We start from the raw sequence: 17836 nt of genomic DNA on the forward strand, positions 1-17836 counted from the left end.
TCACATGGGTAGGCAGACCATTCCATAAAAATAGAGCTCTATAGGAGAAAGCCCTGCCTAGAAATTCTAGGGACAATTAGGAGGCCTGCCTCTTGGGACCGTAGCGTACGTGTAGGTATGTACGGCAGGACCAAATCAGAGACATAGGTAGGAGCAAGCCCATGTAATGCTTTGTAGGTTAGCAGTAAAACCTTGAAATCAGCCCTTGCCTTGACAGGAAGTCAGTGTAGGGAGGCTAACACTGGAGTAATATGATCACATTTTTCGGTTCTATTCAGGATTCTAGCAGCCGTATTTAGCACTAACTGAAGTTTATTTAGTGCTTTATCCGGGTAGCCGGAAAGTAGAGCATTGCAGAGGTCTAACCTGGAAGTCACAAAAGCACGGGTTAATTTTTCTGCATCATTTTTGGACAGAAAGTTTATGATTTTTGCAATGTTACGTAGATGGAAAAAAGCTGTCCTTGAAACAGTCTTGATATGTTCTTCAAAAGAGAGATCAGGGTCCAGAGTAACGCCGAGGTCCTTCACAGTTTTATTTGAGATGACTGTACAACCATTAAGATTGATTGTCAGATTCAACAGAAGATCTCTTTGCTTCTTGGGACCTAGAACAAGCATCTCTGTTTTGTCCGAGTTTAAAAGTAGAACGTTTGCAGCCATTCACTTCCTTATGTCTGAAACACATGGTTCTAACGAGGACAATTTTGGGGCTTCACCATCAAATCAAATCAAATTTATTTATATAGCCCTTCGTACATCAGCTGATATCTCAAAGTGCTGTACAGAAACCCAGCCTAAAACCCCAAACAGCAAACAATGCAGGTGTAAAAGCACGGTGGCTAGGAAAAACTCCCTAGAAAGGCCAAAACCTAGGAAGAAACCTAGAGAGGAACCGGGCTATGTGGGGTGGCCAGTCCTCTTCTGGCTGTGCCGGGTAGAGATTATAACAGAACATGACCAAGATGTTCAAATGTTCATAAATGACCAGCATGGTCAAATAATAATAAGGCAGAACAGTTGAAACTGGAGCAGCAGCACAGTCAGATGGACTGGGGACAGCAAGGAGCCATCATGTCAGGTAGTCCTGGGGCACGGTCCTAGGGCTCAGGTCCTCCGAGAGAGAGAAAGAAAGAGAGAATTAGAGAGAGCATATGTGGGGTGGCCAGTCCTCTTCTGGCTGTGCCAGGTGGAGATTATAACAGAACGTGGCCAAGATGTTCAAATGTTCATAAATGACCAGCATGGTTGAATAATAGTAAGGCAGAACAGTTGAAACTGGAGCAGGAGCATGGCCAGGTGGACTGGGGACAGCAAGGAGTCCTCATGTCAGGTAGTCCTGGGACATGGTCCTAGGGCCCAGGCCAGTTGAAACTGGAGCAGCAGCATGGCCAGGTGGACTGGGGACAGCAAGGAGTCATCATGTCAGGTAGTCCTGGGGCATGGTTCTAGGGCTCAGGTCCTCCGAGAGAGAGAAAGAAAGAGAGAAGGAGAGAATTAGAGAACGCACACTTAGATTTACACAGGACACCGAATAGGACAGGAGAAGTACTCCAGATAAACAAACTGACCCTAGCCCCCCGACACATAAACTACTGCAGCATAAATACTGGAGGCTGAGACAGGAGGGGTCAGGAGACACTGTGGCCCCATCCGAGGAAAACCATACATTTAAATGAAACCATGTTTCATTTAAATGTACAGCTGTGTGTCATCCGCATAGCAGTGAAAGTTAACATTATGTTTTCGAATGACATCCCCAAGAGGTAAAATATATAGTGAAAACAATAGTGGTCCTAAAACGGAACCTTGAGGAACACCGAAATTTACAGTGTGCACAGCCCAGTGTGTCCTGTGCCAGCGCCCCACATTTGCAGGGCAAAAGATAACCATCCAGCCTGGACGGGTTGTACAGGCTCTACGCTCGAGACCTCCAGTGCGCCTCCACGGTCCAGTGTATCCGGTGCCTCCACCAAGAACCGAGCCTCCAGTAAGTCTCCCCAGCCTGGTGAGTCCTGTGCCTGTTCCCAGAACCAGGACTCCTGTATGTCTCCCCAACCGGCTGAGCCCTGTGGCAACTCCAAGCACCAAGCTGCCCATATGTCTCCTCACTCCAGTTATGATCCATGGTAAGAAGCCTCCAGTGATGATCCATTGCACGAATCCTCCAGTGATGATCCATGGCAAGAAGCCTCCTTTGATGATCCATGGCACGAAGCCTCCAGTGATGATCCATGGCAGGAAGCCTCCAGTGATGATCCATGGCACAAAGCCTCCAGTGATGATCCATGGCAAGAAGCCTCCAGTGATGATCCATGGCAAGAAGCCTCAAGTGATGATCCATGGCACAAAGCCTCCAGTGATGATCCATGTCACGAAGCCTCCAGTGATGATCCATGGCACAAAGCCTCAAGTGATGATCCATGGCAGGAAGCCTCCAGTGATGATCCATGGCACGAAGCCTCCAGTGAGGAGTCATGGCACGAAGCCTCCAATGACGGCCTCCAGTCCGGAGCCTCCAGCGACGGGCTCCAGTGACGGTCTCCAGTCCGGAGCCTCCAGCGACGGCCTCTAGTCCGGAGCCTCCAGCGACGGACCCCAGTCCGGAGCCCCCAGCGACGGTCCCCAGTCCGGGGCGCGCAACGAGAGTCCCCAGTCTGGGGCCAGCATTGAGGGTCCCCAGTCTGGGGCCAGCATTGAGGTTCCCCAGTCTGGGGCCCACAACAAAGGTCCCCAGTCCAGGGCCCGCAGAGTGGATCCCCGCACCAGTGGCGCCACCAAAGTGGGGTAAGCCAGAGGTGGAGCGGGGTCTACGTCCCGCACCAAATCCGCCACCGCGGATAGATGCCCACCTGGACCCTCCCCTATAAGTTCAGGTTTTGCGTCCGGAGACCGCACCTTTGGGGGGGTACGTTGGTCTTCCTTTAACGACGGCCGTGACGAGGGCAGCCTCAAATCTCAAAATTATAAGGTTATCATGGGGGTAGTGTAATCCGATCCTAGATCTGGTTATTGGTAATCTCGGTTAACCCAGAACGAAAATCTCACATTATTTATACCATTTATGTTAGTATGTCCATGAAAGATTAGGTTATCGGCAAGTTCTTCCTTAAATACCAAGCCTGATTGTACATACATGAGGTGAGAATGAAAACAGTTCTATATGCACATCTCAGTCAACCATGTAGCAGGTACTAGCTTCAAACGACATTTCAATTAGTTTGTTTCTCCTCCCTACAAAAGTAATTTTGAGTTATTTTGGGCTCCCGTTGTGTGACACAGAAGGTAGAGTTAAAATAATTCATTATTTTGAGTGTGTTTTGGAGACATCGAGGTCACCCTTGATTTCATTACAGTTAGTAAAACATTTCATATGTTATTTAAAAGCTCCTTATAAATGTTCTGTGATTCTCTGCATTTAGTTCTTCCTAGAGAAATCAGGCCCCTAATTTTAACCAGTAGGAATGCTGACCTAGGATCAGGTCCCTCCTGTCCATGTAGTCATATTCATTAGGTTCTAAAAGGCAAAACTGTTCGTAGATTTCACTCTTACTCTAAGACACTTAATGAATACAGACCCCGCCCTAGACCAAATGCACCATACTCTTGCCACTCAAATATTGCACCAGTGGACCTGAATATAAACTATATAAACTCTAGACAATCAGACTCAAACCCCTGAAGTTCATTCAAGCACTTTGGTCAATGGAGTGAGACATACATCGACCCAGGTTCTGAAATTAAGTTAATCAGTCTTTCGGGTGAGAGAGCACATTCACACAGTCATTTCTCACCCATTGATTGAGAGCTTTCATCATAGACCTCTGAGTTGGCCTTTTAAACTGCTGTTTAAGCCAAACCTTGCGATCCAGTTTGTGCATCTCACTGCGCTGTGATCGATTCCACTGTGATTTGTTTGAGGCAACACTCTGGATTTCAATGGCGCTGTTCACATTCTCAGTATTGTTTTAATATAAAAACTCCAATACAGTAGCAGAGATACATTAAACTACACATTTTTATTTTTAATTATTCCCAAATTGAGTACAATTGCAATTCCCTTTCCCCTTATTAATTATTTAACACATTTTTCCTTGTTGCCATGGCAAAGCGCTGGAAAAAAACAAAAGAGGTCTTCGCGGTTGTCTTGGATACCAGCATTTCCCCCTGTAAAGTAATGATAGGAGGAGAGGAACCTGTGGAAGCGGCAGGCAGGATTATTTTTAGGTGTGATGCGAGTGTGTGTCTGTGTTTCTGTCAGAGTACGTGTGTGTCAGAGGGTCTGTGTGTGTGTAAGTCTTGGTATCACAGCTGTACGGTGGAAACTGTCTGGTGGGGGTAGACATAACACCTGTGTGCCAGTGACAGACATTAAGAAAGTAGGGGTTGGCTCCTGGCCAATATGTGTTGGTTGATGAAACTGCAATGGATCCAAGACAGGTTGGGTTGGCCTTGGTGGGGTAGTTCAAATTGCATTTCCACCTGCTCCAGAAATGAGAAAGGATGTCATGTTGCTAGGTAGCCAATATGTGACTGCAGCTGCCTTTGCGAATGTTGCTAGCTAGCAAGATGTTGAATAATTTAATTAACCATCACCATGTTGTAACTAAAATGACCAGATACTCCAGCTAATGCCAGCCAGAGCCACGTTAGCTAGCTAGCTAAATGGTTAGCGTCATTGCTAGCATAACAGGTTAGCTAGCTTAATTCCTACCTTGCTTGCCATGGTATTGGCTATTAGCTAGCTAGCTAACCAAGCAAACCAGATGACAGGTGTGATATGATGTAGCTAGCTAGCTAGCTTTCACTACAACCTGGCCAGCTAAAATTCCTGCTAGCACACGTTAGCTAGCTAGCTTGTTTCAACTCTGATTTGCTAGCTAACTTTGAGTAACTAGCATTCGTGAGCTGACTGTTCTCCTAAAAGTTTTTTGTGTAGTGCAAAAATAAAGGAATGATCCAGCTATGGTGGTAATTCGTGTCATGACTGACTACTGCAGTACTGCTTGTCCATGTGCTAGCTTACAGCAACAAGCCAAGACAGGCTAGCTAAATGTTGTGTCAGCATGTTGTGTCAGGTGTCACCAGCCCAAATTTGAATTGAGCTGGCACCAGTTGTGAAACTGGGCTCCGCTGGCCCGTGTTTCCCTTGACCCAGCTCGAATTTGGCCCTATTTTGGCCCTAATTTTAAGTGACAGTGGAAACTGGGCTTTAGTTTAAGTAACCCTATTAAAAATATATTTCAGAGACATGTAAAGGACTGTTTAGCAATGTATAAATGCTACCCCAGTGTTTCTCTCCCCTATGTCTGTCACTTCCTCAGTTTTATTCCTGTGTCTGCATTGATATCGTTTTGTTTCACTTTTTCCACACACTGTTCTTGTTTAGTTTCATGTCTATTTATTATTAAATCCTCACCCTGTACTTGCTTCTGATCTCCCAGCGTCTGTAGTTAGGAAATCGCTTCAGGGACAATGATGTAAAACAGAAGGTCAAATCTACACTGGAGATACTTACCGAGAAGACGTTGACTGCTTCTGAGTGGCCGAGTTACAGTTTTGACTTAAATCTGCTTGTATTGTACAATCCAGGTGTGCAAAGCTCTTAGAGACTGCCCTAGTCTACAGAAATATTTTATTTGCTCAGATAAAAACAAATGCTTCCAAACTCATTGGACGGCACTTCATCATGCAACGAGAAGCAAATAAGGGGTTTTTGATGGCCAAAAAGTGGAAAATTCTTGACTAGATGAGTCAATCACCGGATCTGAATCCAATTGAACATGCATTTTACATGCTGAAGAGGAGACTGAAGGCAATAAGTCCTCGAAACAAGCAGGAACTGAAGATGGCTGCAGTACAGGCCTGGCAGAGCATCACCAGGGAAGATACCCAGCGACTTCAAGCGGTCATTGCATGCAAAGGATATGCGACCAAATATTAACAATGATTACTTTATTCTACATTACGTTAAACTGTCCAATATTTTTTGATGCCCGATTATGTACAAAAGCTTCTATAATTTCCAAACGGTTCATCTGATATGTATGTGTATGAAAATACCCTCAAGTTAAAGCTGACAGTCTGACTTCATTGTCATTGTATCCTTTCAAACTCAAAGTGCTAGAGTACAGAACCAAAATAACAAAAAATGGTCACTGTCCAATAAATTATGGTGCTCACTGTATATTGGGCAGCAGCCTCTAAGGTGCAGGGTTACATAACCGGATGGAAGCTGCCTAGTGATGGCTATTAAACATTCTGATGGCCTTGAGATAGAAGCTGTTTTTCTGTCTCTCGGTCCCTGCTTTGATGCACCTGTACTGACCTCACCTTCTGGATTATAGCAGGGTAAATAGGCAGTGGCTCAGGAGGTTGTTGTCCTTGATGATCATCCTGTAACATCGGGTGCTGTAGGTGTCATGGAGGGCAGGTACTTTGCCCCTGATGACGCGTTGGGCAGACCGCACCACCCTCTGGAGAGACCTGCGGTTGCGGGCGGTGCAGTTGCTGATACAGCCTGACAGGATGCCCTCAATTGTGCATCTGTACAAGTTTTAGGTGCTAAGTGCTAAGTCACATTTCTTCAGCCTCCTGAGATTGAAGAGGCACTGTTGCGCCTTCTTCACCACACTGTATGTGTGGGTGAACCATTTCAGATCATCAGTGATGTGTACGCCGAGGAACTTGAGCTTTTCACTTACTCCAATGCGGTTCCATCGATGTGGATAGGAGCATGCTCCCTCTGCTGTTTCCTGAAGTCCACGATCAGCTCCTTTGTTTTGTCGACATTGAGTGAGAGGTGATTTTCCTGGCACCACACTCCCAGGGCCCTCACCTCCTCTCTGTAGGCTGTCTCGTAATTGTTGGCAATCAGGCCCACTACTGTTGTGTTTCCTGCAAACTTGATGATTGTGTTGGAGGCGTGCATGTCCATGCAGTCGTGGGTAAACAGAGAGTACAGAAGGAGGCTGAGCACGCACCCTTATGGTTCCCATGTGTTGAGGATCAGCGAAGTGGAGGTGTTGTTTCCAACCTAGAGGTGATGTGATCCTTAACTAGCCTCTCAAAGCACTTCATGATGACAGAAGGGAGCACTATGGGGTGATAGTCATTTAGTTCAGTTACCTTTGCTTTCTTGGGTACAGGAACAATGGTGGACATCTTGAAGCAAGTGGGGACAGCAGACTGGGATAGGGAGAGATTTAATATGTCTGTAAACACCCTCTCTCCCCTCCCACCCCTCCCTCCATCATCCTAGCTTATGCATGGCTAAGGCAGCCTGCAATCTGCTTGACTCCTTAGCTGCCACGCCTTGGAGCTTTACTACCCGACCTGAGCCCAACGGGCCCCGACATTATATAATAATTCCGTAAGTAATTCCGGAGTTCTAAATTGAGCAGCTGCTGAAAAATGAGCTCCTGTATTTATTGAGATTTAAATGTTTTTTTAGAGTGAAGTACATCGAAAAAATCAAGAGAAAACTGCAAGACTCAATAGAAGACAAAACAAGGAACAAACTAAACAAGACAGGCTTTTGAAAAATTAACTATTTTTTTCATAAAATTGTACAGTTATCTTAGCTAGGTGAATTGCTAGCAGAATTGTTTACTTGTTGCTAAGCAGTTGCTAGGGACTCTCCTGGAAGAAGCTAGCTAGCTTACAAAGAATAACAACAAAAAATATCTAGTTAACAGAAGAAAGGAAGACAAAATAAGGACAAAAGAAGGACAGAAGAAAAAGGAAAAGAAAGAGGACAACAAAGTGAAACAGTCAGCACTTCTATTGCAACTTCGTATTTCGTCGTCCTAACGTAGTCTACACTGCTATCTGCCCAGCAGCTAGCCAGCTAGCAAACGTCCACCGTCTACCGAATAGCAGCACTGTAGAAACTATTACACTCAACTGAACGACTTGATTAGTGTAGTGTTAGCTAGCTACATAGTTGTCTTTGCTGTCTTCGTATCCAAGATAATTGTGTAGTTTAGAGCGTGTAGTCTTAGAGTGATTATCTTAATTTACCGAGGTTAGCTAGCCAGCTATTTGTCGTCCTTAACGTAGGAGACACTGCTAGCTAGCCAACAGCTAGCCAACGTCTACTGAATAGAACTTCCGCACTCAACAACCCGGTCGCATTCCGCTTCGCTCCACAGGTAGTATCACATTTTTCATTTCATTTCATTACAGCACAACGGTTTGATTTGTTTGATCGTAGCTAGCTACATAGCTAGCTACATAGCCGTCTGTGTATCAAAGATAATTGTGTAGTCTAGAGCGATTTTCTAGGTTAGCTAGCCAGCTATTGTCGTTCTTTTAACGCAACATAACGTAATCAACAGTGCTAGCTAGCCAGCTAGCCCCCGAATAGCAGCACTGTAGAAACTACTACACTCAACGGAACGACTTGATTAGTGTAGTGTCAACAACGCAGCCACTGTCAGCTAGCCTACAAAGTCAACAACGCAGCCACTGCCAGCTAGCCTACTTCAGCAGTACTGTATCATTTTTAATAATTTTAGTCAATAAGATTCTTGCTACGTAAGCTTAACTTTCTGAACATTCGAGACGTGTAGTCCACTTGTCATTCCAATCTCCTTGCATTAGCGTAGCCTCTTATGTAGCCTGTCAACTATGTGTCTGTCTATCCCTGTTCTCTCCTCTCTGCACAGACCATACAAACGCTCCACACCGCGTGGCCGCTGCCACCCTAATCTGGTGGTCCCAGCGCGCACGACCCACGTGGAGTTCCAGGTCTCCGGTAGCCTCTGGAACTGCCGATCTGCAGCCAACAAGGCAGAGTTCATCTCAGCCTATGCCTCCCTCCAGTCCCTCGAATTCTTGGCACTGACAGAAACATGGATCACCACAGATAACACTGCTACTCCTACTGCTCTCTCTTCGTCCGCCCACGTGTTCTCGCACACCCCGAGAGCTTCTGGTCAGCGGGGTGGTGGCATAGGGATCCTTATCTCTCCCATGTGGTCATTCTCTCTTTCTCCCCTTACCCATCTGTCTATCGCCTCCTTTGAATTTCATGCTGTCACAGTTACCAGCCCTTTCAAGCTTAACATCCTTATCATTTATCGCCCTCCAGGTCCCCTCGGAGAGTTCATCAATGAGCTTGATGCCTTGATAAGCTCCTTTCCTGAGGACGGCTCACCTCTCACAGTTCTGGGCGACTTTAACCTCCCCACGTCTACCTTTGACTCATTCCTCTCTGCCTCCTTCTTTCCACTCCTCTCCTCTTTTGACCTCACCCTCTCACCTTCCCCCTACTCACAAGGCAGGCAATACGCTCGACCTCATCTTTACTAGATGCTGTTCTTCCACTAACCTCATTGCAACTCCCCTCCAAGTCTCCGACCACTACCTTGTATCCTTTTCCCTCTCGCTCTCATCCAACACTTCCCACACTGCCCCCACTCGGATGGTATCGCGCCGTCCCAACCTTCGCTCTCTCTCCCCCGCTACTCTCTCCTCTTCCATCCTATCATCTCTTCCCTCTGCTCAAACCTTCTCCAACCTATCTCCTGATTCTGCCTCCTCAACCCTCCTCTCCTCCCTTTCTGCATCCTTTGACTCTCTATGTCCCCTATCTTCCAGGCCGGCTCGGTCCTCCCCTCCCGCTCCGTGGCTTGACGACTCAATGCGAGCTCACAGAACAGGGCTCCGGAAGGCCGAGCGGAAATGGAGGAAAACTCGCCTCCCTGCGGACCTGGCATCCTTTCACTCCCTCCTCTCTACATTTTCCTCCTCTGTCTCTGCTGCTAAAGCCACTTTCTACCACTCTAAATTCCAAGCATCTGCCTCTAACCCTAGGAAGCTCTTTGCCACATTCTCCTCCCTCCTGAATCCTCCTCCCCCTCCCCCCTCCTCCCTCTCTGCAGATGACTTCGTCAACCATTTTGAAAAGAAGATCGACGACATCCGATTCTCGTTTGCTAAGTCAAACAACACCGCTGGTTCTGCTCACACTGCCCTACCCTGTGCTCTGACCTCTTTCTCCCCTCTCTCTCCAGATGAAATCTCGCGTCTTGTGACGGCCGGCCGCCCAACAACCTGCCCGCTCGACCCTATCCCCTCCTCTCTTCTCCAGACCATTTCCGGAGACCTTCTCCCTTACCTCACCTCGCTCATCAACTTATCCCTGACCGCTGGCTACGTCCCTTCCGTCTTCAAGAGAGCGAGAGTTGCACCCCTTCTGAAAAAACCTACACTCGATCCCTCCGATGTCAACAACTACAGACCAGTATCCCTTCTTTCTTTTCTCTCCAAAACTCTTGAACGTGCCGTCCTTGGTCAGCTCTCCCGCTATCTCTCTCAGAATGACCTTCTTGATCCAAATCAGTCAGGTTTCAAGACTAGTCATTCAACTGAGACTGCTCTTCTCTGTATCACGGAGGCACTCCGCACCGCTAAAGCTAACTCTCTCTCCTCTGCTCTCATCCTTCTAGACCTATCGGCTGCCTTCGATACTGTGAACCATCAGATCCTCCTCTCCACCCTCTCCGAGTTGGGCATCTCCGGCGCGGCCCACGCTTGGATTGCGTCCTACCTGACAGGTCGCTCCTACCAGGTGGCGTGGCGAGAATCTGTCTCCTCACCACGCGCTCTCACCACTGGTGTCCCCCAGGGCTCTGTTCTAGGCCCTCTCCTATTCTCACTATACACCAAGTCACTTGGCTCTGTCATAACCTCACATGGTCTCTCCTATCATTGCTATGCAGACGACACACAATTAATCTTCTCCTTTCCCCCTTCTGATGACCAGGTGGCGAATCGCATCTCTGCATGTCTGGCAGACATATCAGTGTGGATGACGGATCACCACCTCAAGCTGAACTTCGGCAAGACGGAGCTGCTCTTCCTCCCGGGGAAGGACTGCCCGTTCCATGATCTCGCCATCACGGTTGACAACTCCATTGTGTCCTCCTCCCAGAGCGCTAAGAACCTTGGCGTGATCCTGGACAACAAACTGTCGTTCTCAACTAACATCAAGGCGGTGGCCCGTTCCTGTAGGTTCATGCTCTACAACATCCGCAGAGTACGACCCTGCCTCACACAGGAAGCGGCGCAGGTCCTAATCCAGGCACTTGTCATCTCCCGTCTGGATTACTGCAACTCGCTGTTGGCTGGGCTCCCTGCCTGTGCCATTAAACCCCTACAACTCATCCAGAACGCCGCAGCCCGTCTAGTGTTCAACCTTCCCAAGTTCTCTCACGTCACCCCGCTCCTCCGCTCTCTCCACTGGCTTCCAGTTGAAGCTCGCATCCGCTACAAGACCATGGTGCTTGCCTACGGAGCTGTGAGGGGAACGGCACCTCAGTACCTCCAGGCTCTGATCAGGCCCTACACCCAAATAAGGGCACTGCGTTCATCCACCTCTGGCCTGCTCGCCTCCCTACCACTGAGGAAGTACAGTTCCCGCTCAGCTCAGTCAAAACTGTTCGCTGCTCTGGCTCCCCAATGGTGGAACAAACTCCCTCACGACGCCAGGACAGCGGAGTCAATCACCACCTTCCGGAGACACCTGAAACCCCACCTCTTTAAGGAATACCTAGGATAGGATAAAGTAATCCTTCTCACCCCCTCCCCCTTAAAATATTTAGATGCACTATTGTAAAGTGGTTGTTCCACTGGATGTCATAAGGTGAATGCACCAATTTGTAAGTCGCTCTGGATAAGAGCGTCTGCTAAATGACTTAAATGTAATGTAAATGTAATTATACATTGGGTTAGTGCCGGGCAGTGCCTTTTTTTTCATCAATAACTAGGATATGGGCAGGGCTTGGGTATCACTAAATTGGCAACTAACATTTTGAAGCTGAGACATTGGCCCGTGATCTGCCGCTCAGTACAGTCATGTAAGATCATAACATGGTGTCAGAAGTGCTTCAACCTCATCAAATATGACAGAAAAATCATGTTCCTTGAATTTTGTTGTAGTTTAGAGTGACGATAAGTAGCAGCTAACTCCTGTCTCATGTCTCTTCATTAAGCAGAGCAGCCCAAGCGGAGCTGTTGCTAAGGATACTCACAGACTCAGAGCTGCCATGAGCGGAGCTCATGCAGAGCAAGCTGTGCACAGGGAGCGAGTGACAGACAGAGAGGAGCAGCTAATGGTTTTACTAACGGAGAAAGTTATTCGGACAGACCTGGGCCGGGCCTGCGTAGGATGTAGGCTTAAAATGAATGCCTTGCAGGGCTCTACCATATGCGCCTGCTCCCAGCATACTTTCAACAAGCTCTGTAATTTGTCTGTGTGTTTGTGTATGCAGAGCCTTCAGAAAGTATTCATACCCCTTGACTTATTCCACATTTTGATGTGTTACAGCTTGAATTCAAAATTGATTAAAATGTTTTTTTTCTCTCACACATCTACACACAGTGCTACATAATGAAAAAGTCAAAACATGTTTTTATAAATGTCTGCAAATGTATAGAAAATTAAATATCAAGTATTTCATACCCCAGAGTTAATACATGTTATAATCACAGCTGTGAGTCTTTTTAGGGAAGTCTCTAATAGCTTTGCACACCTGGATTGTACAATACAAGCAGATTTAAATCAAAACTGTAACTCGGCCACTCAGAAACATTCAATGTCTTCTCGGTAAGTAACTCCACTGTAGATTTGGCCTTCTGTTTTACATCATTGTCCTGCTGAAAGGTGAATTCATTTCCCAGTGTCTGGCGTAAAGCAGACATAACCAGGTTTTCCTTTAGAATTGCACAAGTGCTTAGTTTCATTACATTTCTTTTTTATCCTGAAAAACTACCCAGTCCCTAATGACTACAAGTATACCCATAACATGATGCAGCCAGCACTATATGCTTGAAAATATGGAGAGTTGTACTCAGTCATGTGTTGTATTGGATTTACCCCAAACATAACACTGTATTCAGGACAAAAAGTGAATTGCTTTGACACATTTTTTGCAGTATTACTTTAGTGCCTTGTTGCAAAAAGGATGCATGTTTTGGAATATTTTCTTTCTGTACAGGCTTCCTTATTTTCACTCTGCCAACTAGGTTAGTATTGTGGAGAACTACAATTTTGTTGGGCCATCCTCAGTTTTCTCCTATCACAGTCATTAAACTCTATAACTGTTCTAAAAGCACCGTTGGTCTCATGGTGAAATCCCTGAGCGGTTTCCTTCGTCTCTGGCAACTGAGTTAGGAAGGAGGCCTGTATCTTTGTAGTGACTGTGTGTAATGATACACAATTCAAAGTGTAATTAATAACTTCACCATGCTCTAAGGGATATTCAATGTCTGCTTTTTGGTAATTTAGCAGACACTTTTACCCACTTACAGGAAGGGGTGTGGGGGCGTAGGAGACTGGGCATGTGTGGGCATGGAAACTATATTTGCACTGGGTGGGCACTGGTCACAAATAGCATGAGTGAGAGAAACTCCCTGTCTCCCTCCCCCTTGTGAGCTCCCACCCTCACTTCCTTCCTTCTCTCTTTCCCTCCCTCCCTCCCTCCCTCCCTCCCTCCCTCCCTCCCTCCCTCCCTCCCTCCCTCCCTCCCTCCCTCCCTCCCTCCCTCCCTCCCTCCCTCCCTCCCTCCCTCCCTCCCTCCCTCCCTCCCTCCCTCTTTTCACCTCTTGTTTGATGTTTTAGGGTGATTGTATTGATAACTGGTCAATAACTGGTCAAAAATATCTACTTCTCCTTCTTTCCTCCCCTCACTTTCTCTCTCCAGTTGACCTTACAAGATTTGGAGAAGAGGATTTGGGAGTACCAGATTTCCAAAATGCCTGTGGCATCAGCCAACTCAGAGTCTGGTAAGTGGCTTGGCCTCATCGTGACAGAGAGCGAGAGAGAGAGACAGAGAGAGCGAGAGAGAGGGGTGAGGAAGGTATGTGTGTGTACGTGTGTGGCTCCACGCTTAAGCGACATAAGTGGTCACTTAGGGACTCCTTTTTTTATGAACTTAGTCGGGGTCTCAGCTTACTGTTGAGAGTTAGAATAAGTTGCAAGTTGCAATGTGAAATTTGGTTGTGCATCATCAGTTTGTCTCTTGTTCTGACAGTCAATTAGCCATTACATTACAGCAAAATAAACGTTGATTGATAAGTTAGTCCATTGATTTTGTTAGTAACTTTCACTCAGATATCATTAACATGGCATAAGTCTTGGCAAAATGTCTAGAATTGCAGGAAAACAACTTAAACATGAAACATTTTCTCTCTGCCGTCAAGAGGGGGGCCACTAAAATATTTTCGCTCCGAGGTGGGGGGGCCATCCAACCAAATCTTGCTTAGGGCCTCAGACTTATCAAACTCAGACTTATCAATCTGGCTGGCTGGAAGGATCTGTCTGTTATCAGCTCTCCTTGCCCTCCAATGGAGGCACACTGCCCTTGGTGCGTGCCCTTCAGGCAAGGCTTCTCTAGTGGGTGGATCGTTCCACAAAATGAATGCCCCTTTTTGAATTTGAACTAAAGATAGTGTACCAATATTGTATTTTAAAAGCCTTTTATATTAAATGAAGTGCCCTTTAATATAGACCACATGGAGAATTCAATGAATATCTTAATATGATTAAAGACTTGCTATAAAGTGCCACATTTCAGCATCCTGCAAAATCCAAGATTTCTTCTAGTTGTCACCATAATTGTAAAGCCATAGTTATTTTGTTGCTTTGATAAAGTTCTTTCTGAAGATTATAATTTATTTCATGTGATTAGTGTTTCACATACATATGCCCCTCATTTTAAGGTCAAACCTGATATGTGAACTAAATAGTCAAATCAGATTGTAAAAGCAGGTGAGCTGATTCTGCTCTTTTTGGCCATTTTCTGGTGTTTTGTGGTGGAAAACTGAGTGGGTTGAGAATAAACTCGCCAACCCTGTTACCCGTACAGTGTATTCAGAAAGTATTCACACCCCCTTTTCCACATTTACACAGTTTGGGAGCAATTTGAGCAGAACCAAGCAGAGACAGGAGTCACCCAACATTGCACTTAACTGCTAGGTATGAAGGAGGATCTTATGTAGGAACACAGCATGAAACATCACACAGGAAAGGACTAGAGGAGTCACGGCCCACTGAATCTGAGACATCTGTGTGTAACATCTCATTGAAATGCCCAGATTTCCAGCCTATACAGCCTAGATTTAAAAATTGAATAAATTGAGATCTTGTTCCACTGATCTCCACACAATACCCATTAATGTTGAAGTGCAATTATGTTTTTTAGAAATATTTACAAATGAATTAAAATTGAATTACATTAAAAAATGAAAAGCTAAAATGTCTTGAGTCAATAAGTATTCAACTCTTTTGTTATGGCCTGAATAAGTTCAGGAGTAAAAATGTGCTTAACACATCACATAATAAGTTGCATGGACTCACTCTGTGTGCAATAATAGTGTTTAACATGCTTTTTAAAAGACTACCCCATCTCTGTACCGCACACATACAATTATCTATAAGGTCCCTACTGTAAGGTGAGCAGTGAATTTCAGGCTTGAGTGTGTCAAGAGCGGCAACACTGCTGGGTTTTTCACGCTCAACAGTTTCCTGTGTGTATCAACAATGGTCCACTGCATGAACGACATCCAGCAATCTTGGGAAGCAGTCTTTCAACACCTTGTAGAGTCCATGTCCTGATGAATTGAGGCTGTTCTGGGGATAAAAGGGGGTGTGACTCAATATTAGGAAGGTGTTATTAATGTACTCTGCACTCAGTGTAAGTTACAGAGTGAAAAGAAGGAAGCTTGTACAGAATAAAAATATTGTAATACTGCAAAAAATATGGAAAATAAATGTACTTTTGTCCATAATAGAAAGCGTTATATTTGGGGCATATACAGCACAACTGAGTGCCACTCTTCATATTTTCAAGAATGGTGGTGGCTGCTTCATGTTATGCGTATACTTGTCATCGGCAAAGACTACAGGAGTTTTTTTTAGGATAAAAAGAAACGGAATAGAGCTAAGAACAGGCAAAATCCTAGAGGAAAATCTGGTTCAGTCTGCTTTCCTGGAGGTGAAATAAATTTTCCAATTGACACTGGGAGACAAATTCCCTTTTCAGCAGTACTATAACATAAAACACAAGGCCAAATATACAGTCGTGGCCAAAAGTTTGGAGAATGACACAAATATTAATTTTCAAAGTCTGCTCCCTCAGTTTGTATGATGGCAATTTGCATATACTCCAGAATGTTATGAAGAGTGATCAGATGAATTGCAATTAATTGCAAGTCCCTCTTTGCCATGCAAATTAACTGAATCCCCCAAAAACTGTTCCACTGCATTTCAGCCCTGCCACAAAATGACCAGCTGACATCATGTCAGTGATTCTCTCGTTAACACAGGTGTGAGTGCTGATAAGATTAAGGCTGGAGATCACTCTGTCATGCTGATTGAGTTCAAATAACAGACTGGAAGCTTCAAAAGGAGGGTGGTGTTTAGAATCATTGTTCTTCCTCTGTCAATCATGGTTACCTGCAAGGAAACACGTGCCATCATGATTGCTTTGCACAAAAAGGGCTTCACAGGCAAGGATATTGCTGCCAGTAAGATTGCACCTAAATCAACCATTTATCGGATCATCAAGAACTTCAAGGAGAGCGGTTCAATTGTTGTGAAGAAGGCTTCAGGGCGCCCAAGAAAGTCCAGCAAGCGCCAGGACCGTCTCCTAAAGATGATTCAGCTGCGGGATCGGGCACCACCAGTACAGATCTTGCTCAGGAATGGCAATAGGCAGGTGTGTGTGCACCTGCACGCACATTGAGGCAAAGACTTTTGGAGGATGGCCTGGTGTCAAGAAGGGCAGCAAAAAAAACACTTCTTTCAAGGAAATACATCAGGGACAGACTGATATTCTGCAAAAGGTACAGGGATTGGACTGCTGAGGACTGGGGTAAAGTAATTTTCTCTGATGAATCCCCTTTCCGATTGTTTGGGGCATTCGGAAAAAAGCTTGTCCGGAGAAGACAAGATGAGCGCTACCATCAGTCTTGTGTCATGCCAACAGTAAAGCATCCTGAGACCATTTATGTGTGGGGTAGGCTAGAAAGGTGCGAGGATGATCAGCTGTTCGTCCTATTTCCAATTAGCTCTGTCTTAGGCGTCTCACAGTATGGACATCTCAATTTATTGCCCTGGCCACATCTGCTGTCCTTATGCCTCCTTGCAGCATGCCTAAGTCACGTTCACGCAGATGAGCAGGGACCCTGGCCATCTTTATTTTGGTGTTTATCAGAGTCAGTAGAAAGGCCTCTTTAGTGTCCTAAGTTTTCATAACTGTGACCTTAATTCCCTACCGTCTGTAAGCTGTTAGTGTCTTAACGACCATTCCACAGGAAACAGTGTTTAAACTCTTCACAATGAAGATCTGTGAAGTTATTTGGATTTTTACGAATTATCTTTGAAAGACAGGGTCCTGAAAAAGGGACATTTCTTTTTTTGCTGAGTTTACTTCCTATGTGTCAAAAAAAATGAAACAAAAATGAATAAAAGCATGAACAAAAGATATACAAAAACTAGTTACCCCACCTTAATCATCTAATGGGACTGTATTCTATATACGTCCACGGTCTTGCCAAAATTACCCTATCATGGCATTGTGTCTAATGTCTAGGGCATTACTACTTAGCAGTGTGTCGCTTTAGGGCACTAGCCTCAGTTGATAACTACATGATAAGTCTACAGCTGTAAGGCACCAGCTTCGGACAGTCTACAGGGATGACCTATGGACCTCTGGGGAGAAACTTGTGAGTACAGTAGCTGTAGAGTCAAAGGCCTCAGGGTAAATGTTCAACTTTACTAAGGCTGGTATTTTGCTCGGACCCTTAAGTGATCCTAGCATAAATCCTCA

At 45.6% G+C, this 17836-nt stretch overlaps 1 protein-coding gene across 1 annotated transcript in view; it reads left to right on the plus strand.

Annotated features, from left to right (window-relative positions):
- Positions 1 to 17836, plus strand: part of LOC124039908 (MAGUK p55 subfamily member 2-like) — a 113570-nt gene that overhangs the window by 6970 nt on the left and 88764 nt on the right. The window contains exon 2 of the mRNA XM_046356458.1: positions 13709 to 13790. Within this exon, the coding sequence (XP_046212414.1) occupies positions 13760 to 13790 (31 nt within the window). The 5' untranslated portion in view covers positions 13709 to 13759. The remainder of the gene's footprint in view (positions 1 to 13708; positions 13791 to 17836) is intronic.

The sequence above is a fragment of the Oncorhynchus gorbuscha genome, linkage group LG07, assembly GCF_021184085.1.
Source record: "Oncorhynchus gorbuscha isolate QuinsamMale2020 ecotype Even-year linkage group LG07, OgorEven_v1.0, whole genome shotgun sequence".
NCBI classification, from domain to species: Eukaryota; Metazoa; Chordata; class Actinopteri; order Salmoniformes; family Salmonidae; genus Oncorhynchus; species Oncorhynchus gorbuscha.